A 17,686-nucleotide genomic window follows, 5' to 3' on the forward strand; every position below is an offset into this window, starting at 1 on the left:
AGCCTAATAAAAATTTTTTTATTAAAAAAGAAACTCTGGTAGCTATCTATTTAAGCAAGAGTTGGGAGTGGAAGGGACTGGAAGATGGCAATGGATAAGGAAACCAAGTACCTGAGTCTTCAAGAGTCAATAGTGTTGGGGCCTGAATAACAATGAACTGGTGGAACAGGGTGGCTCGGCACACCATTAGTGCTCAATGTGGGTTGGTTTTTTTTTTTTAGTTTTTTTTTTTAGCTGAAATAGATATACTTAGGTTCCAAGCTCCCTGCAAGGATCTCAGTAGGAAGAAAGCAGAGGCCCTGAAGGGGAAAGAAAGAAGCCTACTTTCCAAAACATACTTTTTATTACTGTACAAAAAGCACATCCGCCCCTCCTTTGTTCTCCCCCACCCAGCCCCCAGGGAACTGTACATGGTGTACAGGACTGCAGTGACCCACAGCTGCCCGCACATCCTGCCCACAGGCTGAGCTCTGCCCCAGGTCCTTCCAAGTGTCTAGGTGGCCAGGCTGGGGCAATGGAGTCCCAGCTCACACATACTCCTTGGCAGAGTTGGGCTTAGTGTAGGAGCGGGGTGCGCCATACCTAGCTTTGCCCTCACTCCCAGGACAGGAGCAAGAGAGCATTGCACCTCCCAAGAGGACCAGAGCAGACCCTGCCCAGCCGATGAAGATGGCCGGACCAAACTCGTACCTGTGGGGAGAGGGGATTGAGGTCAGAAACCCTGGCCTGTCTTCTCCACACCCCAGACCTGACCCCTTAGGAGGCAAGACTCCCATACTTACTTAATATTCATGGGGACCAAAGGGTTATAAAAGTCTGTGATAATCTGATGGCCGGACCAGGAGCAAGCTATCAAAGCAGCAAGACCTAGAGAGACAATGAGGATGTAGATACTGTGAGACCCCGCAAACCAGCACCATGTCCCCCTAACGCAGAGCCCTTGGACCTGTGACTCACCTGCCACGATGAAAATGATGCCTCCGGTCATAGCTATACGGGCCTTTTTCACTTTGTCATCTCCCCCGCAGCGTGTACACTTCATGCCCATCGTGGCCACGAACATGGCTAGGAAGCCCAGCACGAGGGACACCACCATTAGAGCTCTAGTGGCCTGAAGGGCCGCTGCGAGGAAGGAGGGAGGCCTTTCATTACTGGAAGGCAGGCAGCCTTCGAGCCTGCGGCTGCCGGCTGAGATACCCTCGGCGTCCAAGCCCGGGCCGGTTCTGGGTGGATCCCCGCTCCGGGGCCTCCAGCTCCGCCCCACCCTGTCCTAGCTCTCCGACTCGCCCGGGGCGCCCGGGTTTCGATGAAACTGCCCTGGGTAGGGGGAAGGGTGGAAGGGGACAGCGGAGGCGGCGGCTGGAGGCTCCGCACGGGCCGCAGACGACGCCTGCGGGCCAGTTCTGACCCCACTATCGAGGCCACGGGGTTTGTGGCTTCGTCTAATCGGTCGATAAGATTAGAGGCCGCAGGCGTCTGCCCAGGTCTGACAAGAGCGCACGGCTCCTCCATCGAACCCGCGCCACCCTTTGTCCGAGAGAAAAGGGTGGGAGTAGTGAGGCCGCTGCCTGCCTAGGGCGGCAGAGGAGACCCGGCCCAGGACCCGGCCACCCCCTGGGGAGCTGCGGGTGGACGGGTGCGGCCCGCTCCGGCCAGCCCCACTGCCCGGTCCCGGGCGCTTCCGCTCCTCCTCTCCCCGCTGGCTCCCAGGCAACCCAGGGCGTCGGGCGCGGGGCCCCGGCCCTGCCCCGCAACCCGCCCCTGACCTCGGCCCTGGGCGCGTCCGCCCCGTCGGTCTCACGGCCTTACCGGGCAGGGCGAGCACCGAGTCGTACATTTTGCAGCTAATCATCCCCGTGCTCTGCGTCACGCAGTCCATCCACAGCCCCTTGTACATGGCCTGGGCTGTGATGATGTTGTCGCCCGCATAGGAGCTCATCTGCCATTGCGGAAGGGCGGTGCACACCACCAGGCCCACCCAGCCCAGCAAGGCCACGGAGAAGCCGAGCAGCTGCAGGCCCGAGTTGGCCATTCCGCCCTCACAAAAGACGAGGGGCGCGGGCGGGAGCCTCTGCAGGAAAAGAAACTTCGAGGGGCGATCCCACCAGACGAGTTGGGTTGGAGTTACAAGTCACCCAAAGCGGAAAAAAGTTTCTGGCCGAGTGCCTGCGAATTTGTTATCACCCGAAGGAATCACAAGGCGCCGCTCCGGCGGGCGAGGGTCTCACAGCAGAGGGAACAGGTTACGCTCCGAGGACTAGTGGGCGACAAAGGCGATCCCCGAAGTCCAGGCCGTTCCCTCCGGTGCTGTCGGCGACGCTTCCCAGACAAGAGGTGGAGAGGTCGAATGGGCGGTTCTGGGCGCTGAAGTCCCCAGTGGACCCTGGGCTGCCGGCCCGAGGCCGAGGTGCAAGCCGCGGTGAGCTGGCAGGTGCGGGCGGGCGGATGCGGGCGCACAGGTGCGGCGCACCGAGTTTATGTAGGGCGTCGGGGGCGCGCCCCCGCGGGCCCTGGGAGCGCGAGGGGGAGCGGAACCGGAGGGGCGGCCAAGGGTGACCTGACGTCACCGAAGGGACACTCACCTGGGCCGGAAGTCCTGGCCCCCACCCCTCCTCTCCCAGGTATAGAGGAAGAAACTTGAGCACCAGGGTCACGCCCCTTCACTTGCCCGTCTAATACCACAGCTGGGGAGGAGGCGGAGGCCTCTCGGAAGTCAACCCCTCGGGACTGGACTTCGGTCGGGCGCCGGGGAGCCCCTTCCCCGCTTCCCAACAGGTGCGCCGGGGACGCTGGGGGAGTCAGAGCGCGGGGACGCCCCCGGCCAGCCTTCGCCCCGCCCCCGCTCCCCCTCCCACCTCCCGCCGCAGGGACTCTAGGCTTCTATTCTAGGCGCCTTTTGTCCCGCCCCACCTGTCCCCCAACTTCTGCTCTACTCCTTTCCCTTCTTTTTCCTATCCCAGCCGACCCCCGTCAGGGCCCTGGCTCCCGTTCCTTAGAACCCCCACTTCAGCCGCCGTGTTGGAGGCGCCACCCAGAGCCACCGCCCCAGCACCCGCGCCCCCTCCGCTGTCCGCTGCCCTCCCAGCCTGCCCTCCACCAGACACCCGGCTTGCAGGCATGACCCCCCGTCTTCTTGGTCCCCTCCACTCAAATCTCTGACATGACCAAGGGTCCCTGTAATAGAAGGAAGAAACCACTGAAACCAGACGCCAGCTGAAGACGGGGAGCAGGGTGACGCCTCCGTTACAGCCTTGGTCACATCCCTCATTCCCGCCCTTGACGTCTTTCCAAACTTGTCCTTCACCTTCGCCTCTTTCTCCCTCTTTCCACCACCCCCTCCCCCTGCCATACCCCCATTTCTCTTTCATTCTGAGCTTGGACCAGCCTATCTGTATGGCTCTCCCACCCTCTCTGTCCTCCCTAACATCTGGCTCTAATGGGACCTTTGATTCAGCTCGCAGGCTCCCACCTCACCCTCAGGTTTCTTCTCTGACTCTCCCCAAACTATTTCCCCATCCTCCCTCTGGATAGCTCTTCCCAGCACCCCACATTCACTCACTCCTCCCACATCGTTTATCCTCTCCCCCTTCCTGCCTTTTCCACTTCCTATTTCACTCCCCTCTCTTTTGGTCTACCTTTGTACCCTACCTGTCTCCAGCTCTCTTGGAGTCCAGCATCACCAATTAGTCTTTATTTGCATCTCCCTGCCCAGTTTCCTCCCAATCTTCCTCTCCTCGCACCTTGTCACACCTCCCAGACTCGCACACCTCGCTTACTTTGTCTTACTTCATTTTCTCTCTCCTTTTCCCCCCTCAACTCTCACGCATTTCCCATTTTTTTGTTCCTCCCTCTTAAACATGTCTCTATAGGTCTTTCCTTCTTGTATTCAATAAACATATTAAACAACTCAATTAATTTGTTTTTCTATAAAATGCAGACTTTAATGAACTCTTTTTAAAAAATATATTTTATTGATTTTTTTTTTTACAGAGAGGAAGGGAGAGGGATAGAGAGTTAGAAACATCGATCAGCTGCCTCCTGCACACCCCTTATTGGGGATGTGCCCGAAACCAAGGTACATGCCCTTGACCAGAATCGAACCTGGGACCCTTCAGTCCACAGGCCGACGCTCTCTCTATCCACTGAGCCAAACCGGTTAGGGCTTTAATGAACTCGTTTATTCATTCATTTTTGTTCTATTTTTTGGTTAATGGTCTTTTTTTTCTTGTCTTTTTTTTTTTAATTGATTCCAGAGAGGAAGGGAGAGGAAAAGAGGGATAGAAACATCAATGATGAGAGAGAATCACTGATTGACTGCCTCCTGCACGCCCCCTACTGGGGATAGAGCCTGCAACCGGGGCTTGTGCCCTTGACTGGAATCGAACCGGGGATCCTTCAGTCCGCAGGCCGCTGCTCTATCAACTGAACCAAACCAGCTGGGCAATGGTGTTTTTTTTTAAGGTGTTTTCCAACTCTAAAATTCCATATTTCTCATTACTTAAGTATACACAACTTCTCTCCACACTCACTGCCACCACCTCCGGCCAAGCCACCATCACCTCCTGCCTGGACACTAACTGCCTCCAAACCAATCCCCTGCTTCCCTTCTTGTCCTTCTAAAATCTAGTCTCTGGAAGTGACTTTTTCTTTTTCCAAACAAACTTCAAGAATCTTGTCACTTCCTGTTGAAATTCCTTACTGTCTTCCAATGGCACTCTTCTGCTCCTATTGCCCTGCGGGATTTGGCAAATGCCATACCAGACTGCTCTAGCCACACTGGCATCTTTCTGTCCCTGAAACATTCTTCCCACCAAATTGCCTTTGCACACTCTGTTCTCAATGCCTGGATGTTCTTCTCCATTTACCCCCACCCACTTCCCTCTACCCAGCCAACCAACTAATCCTTCAGCTATCAGCTCAAATATCACTTCTCCTAGGAAGCCTGGCCTGACTACCCCACCTCGGACTGAGTCAGATCACCTGCCGAATGCTGTCACCGCTAATTACTTATACTTTACTTTCAACGCTCTTATCACAGTTTGAAACTATTTACATTGTGTGCTTATTTATTCAATGTCAGTCTCCCACTACACTAAGTTCCAAGGGGCAGCGATGTGTCTGGGTTTTATCACCAATAAATATTTGATGGCCCGACTAGCGTGGCTCAGTGGTTGAGCATTGACCTATGAACCAGGAGGTCATGGTTTGATTCTCGGTCAGGGCACATGCCCGGGTTGCGGGCTTGATCCCAGTGTGGAGTGTGCAGGAGGCAGCCGATCAATGATTCTCTCTCATCATTGATGTTTCTATCTCCCTCTCCCTTCCTCTCTGAAATCAATAAAAATATATTTTAAAAAATATTTGAAGAATAAATGAATAAATTTGAAAACGAACTATCTTTTCATACACATGTTCAATAAATACTTCCTGAGTGCTTGTATAATGGACCAGGCACCATGTTTGACACTGAGGACACAGCTGTAACCAAGAAAGATAAGGACACTGCTCACGTGACTTACATTCTAGAGAAAGGAAGCAGACAATAAAATCATAAACAAAATGGCTGATGTTTTGAAGGCAATAAAACAGGTTAATGTGATGAGGTTGGCTCCACTCCCGAGGGAGACCTTTCTGGGAAGTGTGAATAAGAAGCCAGCCATGTAAGAATCATGTTCTAGCCAGAGGTCATAGCAAATGCTGAGACCCTGTGTCGGCTGCCCCTTTGAGACTTGTAGTATTAATTTAAAGCAGGATCTATTAACCTCACACATTGATAGTTGGGGCCAGATAATTCTTTGATATGGGTGATGGTCCTGTGCATATGATATTTAGCATCCTTAACTTTTACTGATTAGATGCCAGTAGAATCTACCCTGAACCCCAGTGTGACAGTAAAAAAAAGGGGGGGGGGGGTGCAGCTCTGGCCTGTTTGGCTCAGTGGATAGAGTCCGAGCCCACAGACACAGACTAAAGAGTCATGGGGTTGATTCCAGTCAAGGGCATGTTCCTCAGTTGCAGGTTTGATTCCCATGCAGGAGGCAACCAATCAATGTGTTTCTCTCACGTCGATATTTCTGTGTGTGTGTGTGTGTGTGTGTGTGTGTGTGTGTGTGTGTCTTTCCCCTCCCTTCCACTCTTTCTAAAAATCAATAGAAGGTGGAAGGAAATCCTTGGGTGAGGATTAATAATAATTAAATTTAAAAAAAATAATAATAATTTTTAAAAATGGGTGCAAGGAGCAAGTAGATGGATCATTGGGATTAACCAAGGTGGATTGCTAAAAAGAGAGAGAAGGGATTTTTAAGGTATTTGCATGAGAGTGTTTTATGTGTTATAAATGCATTTTATTGATTTTTTTACAGAGAGGAAGGGAGAGAGATAGAAAGTTAGAAACATCGATCAGCTGCCTCCTGCACACCCCCCACTGGGGATGTACCCGCAACCAAGGTACGTGCCCGCAACCAAGTTACATGCCCTTGACCGGAATCGAACCCGGGACCTTCCAGTCCGCAGGCCAACGCTCTATCCACTGAGCCAAACCGGTTTCAGCGAGTGTTTTATATGTTAGATCAGTGATATAAATTGGGTAAGAAGAAGAGTAAAAAGGGATTGGTAGATGGTACAAAAACGGATAGGATCAATGGTTTAGAGGTCTCTATGACATGAAGAGAATAATACATGAGTAAGTACATGAGTACTAAATGAACGGGAAGGCTAGGAGGTGATCATCAGGGGTGGGAGGCTCAAGTTCAGTAAATTAGAGGAGGTTGATTTGGAGATGACAAAGCCTAGGAATGAGCTAAAGAGAAAAATCATTGGAGATGAGACTGAAGGCTGAGAGGCTACAATTAGATGGAGAACCCTGATGGATTGTGAATTCAACAACAATGATAGGGACATAAGTGTAAAGAGGAAGTTAAAGTTATTGGTGTTAAAGTTATCGGTGAGTGCGGGTGAAAGAGCAGGCTGGAAGACCCTAGCAACAATTAGAGACAGTGAGTGATACACTTGCAGACATGAACTTCAAAGGAGCAGAGGATTTCGAAGGATGAAGAAAGAATAATGGTCTAGAAGCAGCATTGGGGAGCAATACTGCCAGCTCCAGACCCTGAGGTATAAGAAATAAGATCAAGACATGGCTGGTTGCTCAGTGGTTACAGCATCCACCCACAGACTGGAGGGTCACGGGTTTGATTCCCAGTCAAGGGCAGATACCTCCTTGCAGATTCCATCCCTCGCCCCAGTCAGGGCATGTACGGGAGGCAACCAATCGATGTGTCTCTCTCACCTCTCTCTCTCTCTCTCTCTCTCTCTCTCTCTCTCTCTCTCTCTCTCCCTCCCTCCCTCCCTCCCTCCCTCCCTCCCTTTCTTCTACTCTCTAAAAATTGTTGGAAAAAATATCCTCAGATGAGGATTTTTTTTTAAAGATAAAAAATAAGCCTCTGTTAAGAGAGTTGACAAGGAAGTGTGTCCTCCAAGTCAGCCAGATATTTTTTTAATATATACCTCATTTTAAAAATATATTTTATTGATTTTTTACAGAGAGGAAGGGAGGAGGAGAGGGAGAGGGACAGAGAGTTAGAAACATCGATGAGAGAGAAATATCAATATATCCCTACTGGGATGTGCCTGCAACCAAGGTACATGCCTTTGACTGGAATCAAACCTGGGACCCTTCAGTCCACAGGCCAATGCTCTATCCACCGAACCAAACTGGTTAGGGCAGACAGCCAGATTTTAATAAGGTCTAGGAAAGAAACATTCTGAGAACAGGCTGGGAATATAAGGAGTTCAAAAGTCACAGAGAGTCTGAAAGATCAAGTCTGGTTGGGGGGTTGGGTCAGATTAGGGGATATACACCACAGCATGGAAATGACTGGTGATATGATGAGGTAAGCAACCTGGTATGGAAACCTGACTAACTTGTTTGTTTCTATAGGAAAGTGTGTTCTGAGTTCTGAAAAACTGATAAACATTGGAAACTTGCAATATTATTTTAATACTAGAGGCCCGGTGCATGAAATCCATGCACTGGGGGGGTTGTCCCTCAGCCCAGCCTGCGCCCTCTCACAGTCCAGGAGCCCCATGATCGATCCCCCAGCAGAGGGAGGCCTGGGCCTCCCTCTTTGGGGTGATTGTGGGGCGATGGCGGGGCCCCACAACCAATCACATCGAACCCACCTTGGCTGGCCTGGTGCCAGTGCGTGTCATAGCATGATCCTCTCGACGGTTGTTCTGCTGTTCAGCCGTTTGGTCGATTTGCATATTATTCTTTTATTATTATAGATTATACATTATTACTAAAAAACTAATTATTATATTGATCACTGATTTTTATTTTACTAGTTAGGCCCCAAGGCAGATAGAATATTCCAACTTCTAATTCCACCTTAGTTTTATTTGGGGGGAAGGGGAGGTGTTATTGATTTTTTTTTTTTTTTGAGAGAGAGAAACATCTACTTACCCATGCATTCACAGTTGACTCCCGGGTGTGCTCTGACTGGGGATGGAACCCACAACCCTAGGGTATCAGGACAACATTCTAACCAACTGAACTACCCAGCCAGGACTAATTCCACCTCATTTGGAAATTGTCTTGGTTGGGTGGCTCCGTTGGTTGGAGTATGCTACAGTACATCAAAAGGTTGCTGGTTCAATTCCCTGTCAGAGCACATATCTAGGTCTTGGGTTCAATCCCTGGTCTGGGCACGTTTGTGAGGCAACCGATCAATGTTTCTCTCACATCATTGTTTCTCTCTCGGCCTTCCTCTCTCTCTAAAATCAATATTTAAAAAAATTCCCAGCTGGTGTGGCTCAGTTGGTTGAGCATTGTTCCATGCACCTAAAGGTCTCCGATTATATTCCCAGTCAGGGCATATGCTCGGGTTGTGGGCTTGATCCTCAGTAAGGGGTGTGCAGGAGGCAGCCCATTGATGTTTCTCTCTCACATTGATGTCTCTCTCCCTTCCTCTCTCTCTAAAATCATTAAAAACATATATTTTTTAAAATCCCTCAGGGGAGGATAAAAAAATAGAAACAACCAATGAATATATAAATAAGTGGAACGACAACAAATCAATGTCTCTTTTTATCTCTCTCTTCCTTTCTCTCTAAAACCAATACATTAAAAAATAAAATGGAAATTTATTCTTGGGCCTTCATTGCCTCATCTGTAACATAGGAGTGGAGATATTTTGCCTGCTTAGGAAACAGGAGGCTAGGCCAGACGATCCCCTGTGGTTCAGCCGAGAGTACATATTTAAGATACAGTTCCTGAGGAGTGACAAAGTGACCAGCTCATTTTATGAAGCGAGGGTAATCTCGCTTCTGAAGTCAAAGATATTGTGAGAACCCTGACTGGTGTGGCCCAGTGTGGTTACAGCAATGGCGGCCTGTGCACGAAGAAGGGTCTCGGCTTGGATCCCCACCCCAGGGCATGTGCTGGGAGCCTGGGGGAGGCAGCCAATGGATGTAGGATGTTCTCTCCCCCTTCCTCCCTTCCACTCTCTCTAAAAAAAATCAATGGCCAAAAATGTCCTCCGGTGAGAATTAACAACAGCAACAACAAGATAATGTGAGAAAAGTACTAAAGGCCCACTTCATCTATAAATACAGACATGAAAAGCATTTGATAAGTCTCCACACCTACTTATGATAAGAACTCTTAGAAAACAAAGATTAGAAAGAAAATTCTTTTTCTTTGTATGAGTTTATTTGAGTCAAACAGGGAGCAAGATCTCAAATGCTCCCAGAAAGGAAATTTTTATACTTAATGAAGAAATGTTAGACTTATCTCTTTTATGATGGAAAAAGGACAAAGATGTTCACTGTTTGACAAAGTCCTAAAGGTCATGATTAATACAAGGAAGGAAAATAAATAAGTAGTGCAAAGATTGAAAGGGACAACATAAAACTGATTTACAGATGACATAATCATCTACTTGGAAAAGCAAACAGTATCAACAGAGAACACCAGAACCAGCAAGGATGCTCATTAAGGTTGCTATATACAAGAAAAAAATTTTTTTCCAAAAAATATATTTAATTAGCATTTTACTACATCAGTAGTAACTAATTAGGAAATGTAATAAAAAAAAATAACATTTAGCCCTTGCTGGTTTGGCTCAGTGGATAGAGCGTCGGCCTGTGGACTGAATGGTCCCAGGTTCGACTCCAGCCAAGGGCACATGCCTGGGTTTCGGGCTCGACCCCCAGTAGGGGGCGTGCAAGAGGCAGCTGATCAGTGATTCCCTCTCATCATTGATGTTTCTATCTCTCTTTCCCTCTCCCTTCCTCTCTGAAATCAATAAAAATATATATTAAAAAAATAACATTTAATTTGCACCAGTGACAAAATTATAGAGCATCTAGCAATTAACCAAGTATTCATAGGACCTTGATGGAAAAAAAAACCCTTTTATTTCTAATAAGGTACATAGAAGATGACCTGAATAAGTCATTACAAAGATATCAGTTGTCCCCAGGGAAATTTATTATTTGATACATTACCAATAAAAAACCAATTTAAAAAAAGATCTTGATAAGTTTACCCCCAAATTTGTATGGAAAAATAAAAGACCACAAATGGTAAGTTGACATTGAAAAGGAAGAGTAAAAGAGGGGTCTTGCCCTTCCAGAAATTTAAACTTGCTACAAAGCATCGTGAAAAACAGATATTTGTAGTCTTAATTGTGGTTGTAATAACAGTGCAGCATTAGTGCAAGAACAGACCGCTACACCAATAAAACAGAATCCGAGCTCAGAAACAGATACTTTTATATATCAGAATTTGATATGTGGTAAGTATGGCTCAATAAGAGAAAAATAAATTGGATCTCTAACACCTAAAACAAGGGTGTACTCCAGATGGACTAAAAAGACCTAAATGTGAAAAGTAAAACTAAGCCCTGGTGGGGTAGCTCAGTTGGTTAGAGTGTCATCCTGATACACCAACGTTGTGGGTTCCATTCTTGGTCAGACCACTTACAAGAATCAACCAATAGCCCTAGATCAGTGGTTGGCAAACTGCAGCTCGCGAGCCACATGCGGCTCTTTGGCCCCTTGAGTGTGTGGCTCTTCCACAAAATACCACGGCCTGGGCAAGTCTATTTTGAAGAAGTGGTGTTAGAAGAAGTTTAAGTTTAAAATATTTGGCTCTCTTGCCCTGGCTGGTTTGGCTCAGCGGATAGAGCGTCAGCCTGTGGACTGAAGGGTTCCGGGTTTGATTCCAGTCAAGGGCTTGTACCTTGGTTGCAGGCACATCCCCAGTAGGAGGGTGTGCAGGAGGCAGCTGATCCATGCTTCTCTCTCATCAATGTTTCCAACTCTCTATCCCTCTCCCTTCCTCTCTGTAAAAAAAATCAATAAAATATATTTAAAAAAAATTTTGGCTCTCAAAAGAAATTTCAATCGTTGTACTGTTGATATTTGGCTCTGTTGACTAATGAGTTTGCCGACCACTGCTCTAGATCAGGTGTCCTCAAACTATGGCCCGCGGGCCACATGCGGCCCGCCGAGGACATTTATCCGGCCTGCCGGGTGTTTTTGCCGTTTTGTTTTTTTACTTCAAAATAAGATATGTGCAGTGAGCATAGGAATTTGTTCATAGTTGTTTTTTTTAAACTATAGTCCGACCCTCCAACGGTCTGAGGGACAGTGAACTGGCCCCCTGTTTAAAAAGTTTGAGGACCCCTGCTCTAGATGGTTTGGCTCAAGTCGGCCTGTGGACTGAAGGGTTCTGGGTTCAATTCCTGTCAGGGGCACATGCCGGGGTTGTGGGCTAGGTCCCCGGTGGGGGGCGTGCAGGAGGCAGCCAATCAATGATTTCTTCTCATCATTGATGTTTCTATTTCTCTCTTCCTCTCCCTCCCTCTCTGAAATCAATAAAAATACATTTTAAAAAAAGAATCAACCAATGAATGCATAAATAAGAGGAAAAACAAATCGATGTTTCTCTCTTTCTTCTCTCTCAAATAATCAATAAAAATTTAAAAAATATATATATTTTTATTGATTTCAGAGAGGAAGGAGAGCAAGAGAGAGATAGCAATATCAATGATGAGAGAGAATCATTGATCGGCTGTCTCCTGCACGCCCCACACTGGGGATTGAGCCCACAACCCGGGCATGTGGCCTTGACCAGAATCGAACATAGGACCCTTTAGTCCACAGACCAACACTCTATCTACTGAAACAAACCAGTCAGGGCTCGATAAAAAAAATTTTAAGTAAAACTATAGTTTTTGGAAGAAGAAAATAAATATATGTTTTTTGTTAATCCTCACGCAAATATATTTTTTTCCATTGATTTGGAGAGAATATAGAAAGGAGGAAGGGAGAGAGAGAGAAACATCGACACACAATGAGTGGAGATCCAACCTGCAACTCAGGTGCCTGCCCTTGACTGGGAATCGAACCCTTGACCCTTTGGTGCACAGGCTAACAGCATTCTAACCACTGAGTACACCATCCAGGGCTGGAAGAAAACTTTTTTTAAAAGTCTTTGTGGTGCAGAGATTGAAAAGAACATATGCAAAATTTTCAAATCATCTATAATAATAAAAGTGTAATGTGCTAATTTTAGACCTTCCGACCTTCCGGACGAAGCCAGGGCTGCGAGGGAAGCCTGTGTCCCGGGTGCCAGAGGGAAGCTGGTGCCGGCAGCCGGGGGAAGGAAGAGCTACTCTTGCACGGATATTGTGCATCGGGCCTCTGGTTAACCATAAAGGAATATGTCATTTTAATTACACCAAAATTAGGATTTCTATTCCATGAAGTTCATTGAGGAAAATGTAATGGGTAAATGATAAAATGAGGGAAAATATTTGCAATGTTTGTCTGACAAAGAACCAATTTAATTTTTTAAATGTTGCCAATCAACAAGAAAAATACTCTAAGAGATAATAGGCAGAAACTATAAGAAGAGAATTTATAAAAAAAAAAAAAAAGTCAAAGCACAGACTGGCTGGTGTGGCTCAGTGGTTGAGCATCAAGCTATGAACCAGGAGTTCACAGTTCAATTCCTGGTCAGGGCATATGCCCCGGTTGCGGTTGTGGGCTTGATCCTCAGTAGGGGGTGTGCAGGAGAGAATCAATGATTCTCTCTCATCATTGATATTTCTCTCTCTCCCTCTCTCTTCCTCTCTGAAATCAATAAAAAAAATATTTTTAAAAGAAAGCCAAAGTGCTAATAAGTGTCTAAAGGGATGCTTTAAGCCATGACTAATCCGACAGAACTTCTTCAGTAAAATATCACCTTTCACCCATTGAACTGACAAATATTAGAAATCCAAACCAATTCTCATGTGTTTGATCAAAATCTAATGAGTGTATTCTGGATTTTAAAAGACTGATCAACTTATTTGTGACAACATGGGTGAAAATTGAGAGTACTATGCTAAGTGAAGTAAGTCAGATGGAAAAGAACAAGAACAATATGATTTCACTCATATTTGGGATATAAAACAAAAGAGCAACAGATGAAAACACACACAAATTCATAGATACAGACAACAGAATGGTGATTAGCAGAGGGAAAAGGGGTTTGGGGGAGAACTAAGAGGGTAAAGGGGATCAGATATGTGGTGACAGGGGAGACTAGATTTCTGGTAGTAAACACACAATGGAGTATACAGATATGGTGTTATAAAGTTGTACACCTGAAATTTATATAATGTTATTACCCAATGTTACCCCAATAAATTTAATTAAATATTTTAAATTTAAGAAAAGAGTGACTATCTTAAGTGTTGTTGAGGGTGTAGATGAGTTAGAACTCTCAAACACTGCTGGTGGGAATGGAAAATGCTACGACCACGTTGGAAAGCAGTTTGGCGGTTTCATAAAAAGTGACATATACACCTATCATACAATCCAGCCATTCTACTCCTAGGTATTTCCCAAGAGAAATGAAAGCACATATCTGTACAAAGACACTTGTACAAGAATGCTTCTAGCAGCTTTATTTGTTATAGCCTGACGTTGGAAATAACCCAAATGTCCATCAACAGGTGAATGGATAATCAGACTGATCACCATTAATAATCAAATAAATAATATTCAGCAATAAAAAGGAATGAACTATTGATACATGGAACAACATAGACGAATCTCAAAATAATTGTTAAGTGAAAGAAGCTAGACAAAAAGGGTACATTCTGTATGATCCATTTACATACAATTCTAGAAAATGCAAACTAGTCTATAATAACAGAAAGCAGATTAGTGGTTACCTAGGGAATGGGGAAAGTGCTGAAGGGAAGAATTATAAAGAGTTACAAGGAAACTTCGGGGGATAATGGTTATGTTTATTATCTTTTTTTTTTTTTTAATTGATTTCAGAGAGGAAGGGAGAGGGAGAGAGAGAAACATCAATGAAGAGAGAGAACCATTGATTGGCTGCCTCCTGCACGCCCCCTGCTGGGGATCGAGCCTGCAACCCTGGCATGGGCTCCCTATCAGAATTGAACCTGGGACACTTCAGTCCCCAGGCCAACACTCTGTCCACTGAGCCAAACCAGCTAGGGCTACTATCTTGATTATTTGGACAGTTTCATGGGTATATACAAATGTCAAAAGTTAAACTGTATACTTTAAATATGTGTACTTTATTTTTGGCAATTATGCCTCAATAAAGCTGTGTAAAACAAAAACAAAACAGAAACAGCCCTGGCCAGTGTGGCTCAGCTGGTTGGAGTGTGATCTCATATACCAAAACGTTGTGGGTTCGATTCCTGGTTCAGGCCCATTCAGAGGTCGGCTGATCAATATTCTCTCTCTCCCCCTCCCTTTCCCTTCTCTCTAAAATCAATAAGCAACCCAGCTGGCATGGCTCAATGTTGAGCATCAACCTATGAACTAGGAGGTCACGGTTCTATTTCTGGTCGGGGCACATGCCCGGGTTGTGGGCTCGATCCCCAATGTGGGGTGTGCAGGAGGCAGCTGATCAATGATTCTCTCTCATCATTGATGTTTCTGTTTCTCTCTCTCCCTTCCTCTCTGAAATCAATCAATAAAAAATATATATTTAAAAAAATACGGGGGTGAGAGTGGCCGGGGAGAGGCCAATGGGGGGAAAAGGAGTCATATGTAATACTTTAAACAATAAAGAATTTAAAAAATAAAATCAATAAGCATATCCTCAGGTGAGAATTAAACACACACACACACACACACACACACACACACACACACACACTCACCAGAAACAGAGCCCTGGCCAGTTAGCTCAGTTGGTTAGAGCGTCATCCCAATACACCAAGGTTTTGGCTTTGATCTCTGGTCAGGTCACATACAAGAGTCAATCAGTGAGTGCATGACTAAGTGGAACAATAATCGATGTCTCTCTCTCTCTCTCTCTCTCTCTCTCTCTCTCTCAAATAATAATTATTTAAAAAAGAAGCAAAACACCTTATTCAATTCAATCTATTCTAAGCATTATATGAGTATTACATTATTCACCTTCATCAAAGCTCTAAGATGTAGATACTATTATTATCTCCCTTCTCATTTTACAGATGAGGTAAATAGGGCACAAAGAGCTTAGGTAACTTTCCCAAGGGCACACAGTTAGCAAGTATCAGAGCTGGGCTTCTAACTCAGGCCATTTGGGCCCCAGAGTCCATACTCTTAACGATGCAGCCTTTGGGTGGTAGGACTGAGAGGGTGTGGTGGTAGCAAAAGCCTTCCACACTGCAGATGGGAGTTGAGACTGGGACAGTCATTCTTAACAGCAAGCTCTTAGTCATATTAGGTATAAGTATACCCTGTGACTCAGCAATTCCACTTGTGGAGATAGATATAAATAAAGACATAGACATAGGCAGAGGCAGAGCTATATCCTCCAAGGAAGCTCTCACAGAAGTTCATAATGAACCTTGTATGACAATGTTCATTGCCACATTATTTGTTTAGCTGGGAACTAGAAGGTGCTCCTCAGTGGGGTTATAAAATGTGGTGTGACTGATAATAATAACCACAGAACATGAGTTTTTAAAACAGCGCTTACTGAAAATAAGATCAGAATGAAAGATATAACAAGATGCTATTTATATTAATTTAAAATGTTTGCACACAAAACAATTCATATCTTGCAGGACCACAAATAAAAAATGAGCATTAAAGGCATTATAATGGTTGCCTTTGGAAGGAGAACAAACAAGAAATGGATATGTAACTAAGAGAGAATAGTTTTCAACATAAAAATAAAGCATAGATCAATGAAAACAGTGTACCATAAACTGTGTTATTAATTCAGCCCTCCACATCTGAGACCCTAATACACAGACAAATGTGAAAGGACAAAGGGAGATGATAGCATTACTGGAGCTCAGGAGTCAAGGTTTCCCTCCGGAAGCAAGAAGCAAAGAGGACCTGTAAGAGTAGGAGCTGGAGGCAGGGTGGGGCTGTTGTGTGAAGGAATATGCTGGCTTTCTCTAGCCCACCTATCTCCTAGTGGCATGGGCTGAACTCAGCCAGAAAGCAGTGAATACAGGAGCTTGGAAAACAAAAGCCTGCAGGATTTAGCTCCCATGATATAGGGCAGAGTTTAGGAAGGGCTGCAATTGGTTCTGAAATCACATGGGCCAAGGATTACTATGCTAAATCAACACACACACACACACACACACACACACACACACACACACCCATGCATGAACTCCAATTCAAAGTTCCCACTGTTTCATAAGTCTCTCTCCTTCATTTTCTTTCTTTTTTATGTTTTTAAAATATATACAGAGAGGAAGGGAGAGGGGAAGAGAGATACAAACATCAGTGATGGCCTGGCCCCTGGCCAGTGTTGCTCAGTGGTTGAGCATCGACCCATGAACCAGGAGGTCACAGTTTGATTCCAGGTCAGGGCACATGCCTGGGCTGCATGCTGGAGGAAACTGATCAATGATTCTCTCATCATTGATGTTTGTATGTCACTCTCCCTCTTTCTTCCTCTCTCTGAAATCAATAAAAACATTTTTTTTTTTTTTTAAGAAACATCAATGATGAATCATTGATTGGCTGTCTCCTGCATGCCCCCTACTGGGGATGTGCCCTGATCAGAATTGGAACCATGACCTTCTGGTTCATAGGTTGATGCTCAACCAGAATCAGGCCAGCCAGGCTCTCTCCTTCATTTTATTTTTAATTTTTATTGATTTCAGAGAGAGGAAGGGAGAAGGAGAGAGAGCTTGAAACATCAACGATGAGAGAGGATCACTGATTGGCTGTCTCCTGCACACCCCCTACTGGGGATTGAGCCTGCAACCCGAGCATGTGCTCTTGACTGGAATCGAACCCAGGACCCTTCAGTCTGCAGGCTGACGCTTTATCTACTGAGCCAAACCAGCTAGGGCTCTCCTTCATTTTCAATCTTCTATCAGTCAACATCTTTCTCCCATTTTCCATGCCATTTTTTCTTTCTCTCTCCCAACTCTCTCATTTCTTTTTTTGTAAATCCTTACTGAGGATATGTTTTTATTGATGAGAGAGAAAGGAGAGAGAGAGAGAGAGAGAGAGAGAGAGAGAGAGAGAGAGAGAGAGAGAGAGAGAGAAACAGCGATCGGTTCCTTCTGTACACACCCCAACTGGGGCTTCTTATTTATTTTGTCTCCTCTTCTACTTTCCAATAACTTCTCCACATTTTTTATATCTAGATCTGACTTGCTTTTCTTAATCCTGCTTTTCCTGGGAT

General features: G+C 45.7%; 1 protein-coding gene across 1 annotated transcript; it reads right to left on the reverse strand.

Annotated features, from left to right (window-relative positions):
• Positions 1-2: 2 nt before the first annotated feature.
• On the reverse strand, positions 3-2,565 carry CLDN7 (claudin 7). Its single transcript, XM_079797946.1, has 4 exons — positions 1,810-2,565; positions 958-1,122; positions 783-867; positions 3-690 (listed from the first exon to the last, which is right to left on the reverse strand). The coding sequence occupies exons 1-4, from the start codon at positions 2,030-2,032 to the stop codon at positions 528-530; spliced, it is 636 nt and encodes a 211-aa protein (XP_079654072.1). The 5' UTR covers positions 2,033-2,565; the 3' UTR covers positions 3-527.
• Between the last annotated feature and the right edge of the window lie 15,121 nt (positions 2,566-17,686).

Source organism: Cnephaeus nilssonii, assembly GCF_951640355.1.
Source record: "Cnephaeus nilssonii genome assembly, chromosome: 19".
In the NCBI taxonomy this organism is placed as follows: domain Eukaryota; kingdom Metazoa; phylum Chordata; class Mammalia; order Chiroptera; family Vespertilionidae; genus Cnephaeus; species Cnephaeus nilssonii.

Coding starts and splice junctions, on each gene's coding strand:
- CLDN7 (XM_079797946.1), bottom strand. CDS start 2,032: ATGGCCAACTCGGGCCTGCAGCTGCTCGGCTTCTCCGTGGCCTTGCTG. Junction 1,123..1,809: donor CTCGGTGCTCGCCCTGCCCG/GTAAGGCCGTGA, acceptor CCTTCCTCGCAG/CGGCCCTTCAGGCCACTAGA. Junction 868..957: donor CATCATTTTCATCGTGGCAG/GTGAGTCACAGG, acceptor TTGTCTCTCTAG/GTCTTGCTGCTTTGATAGCT.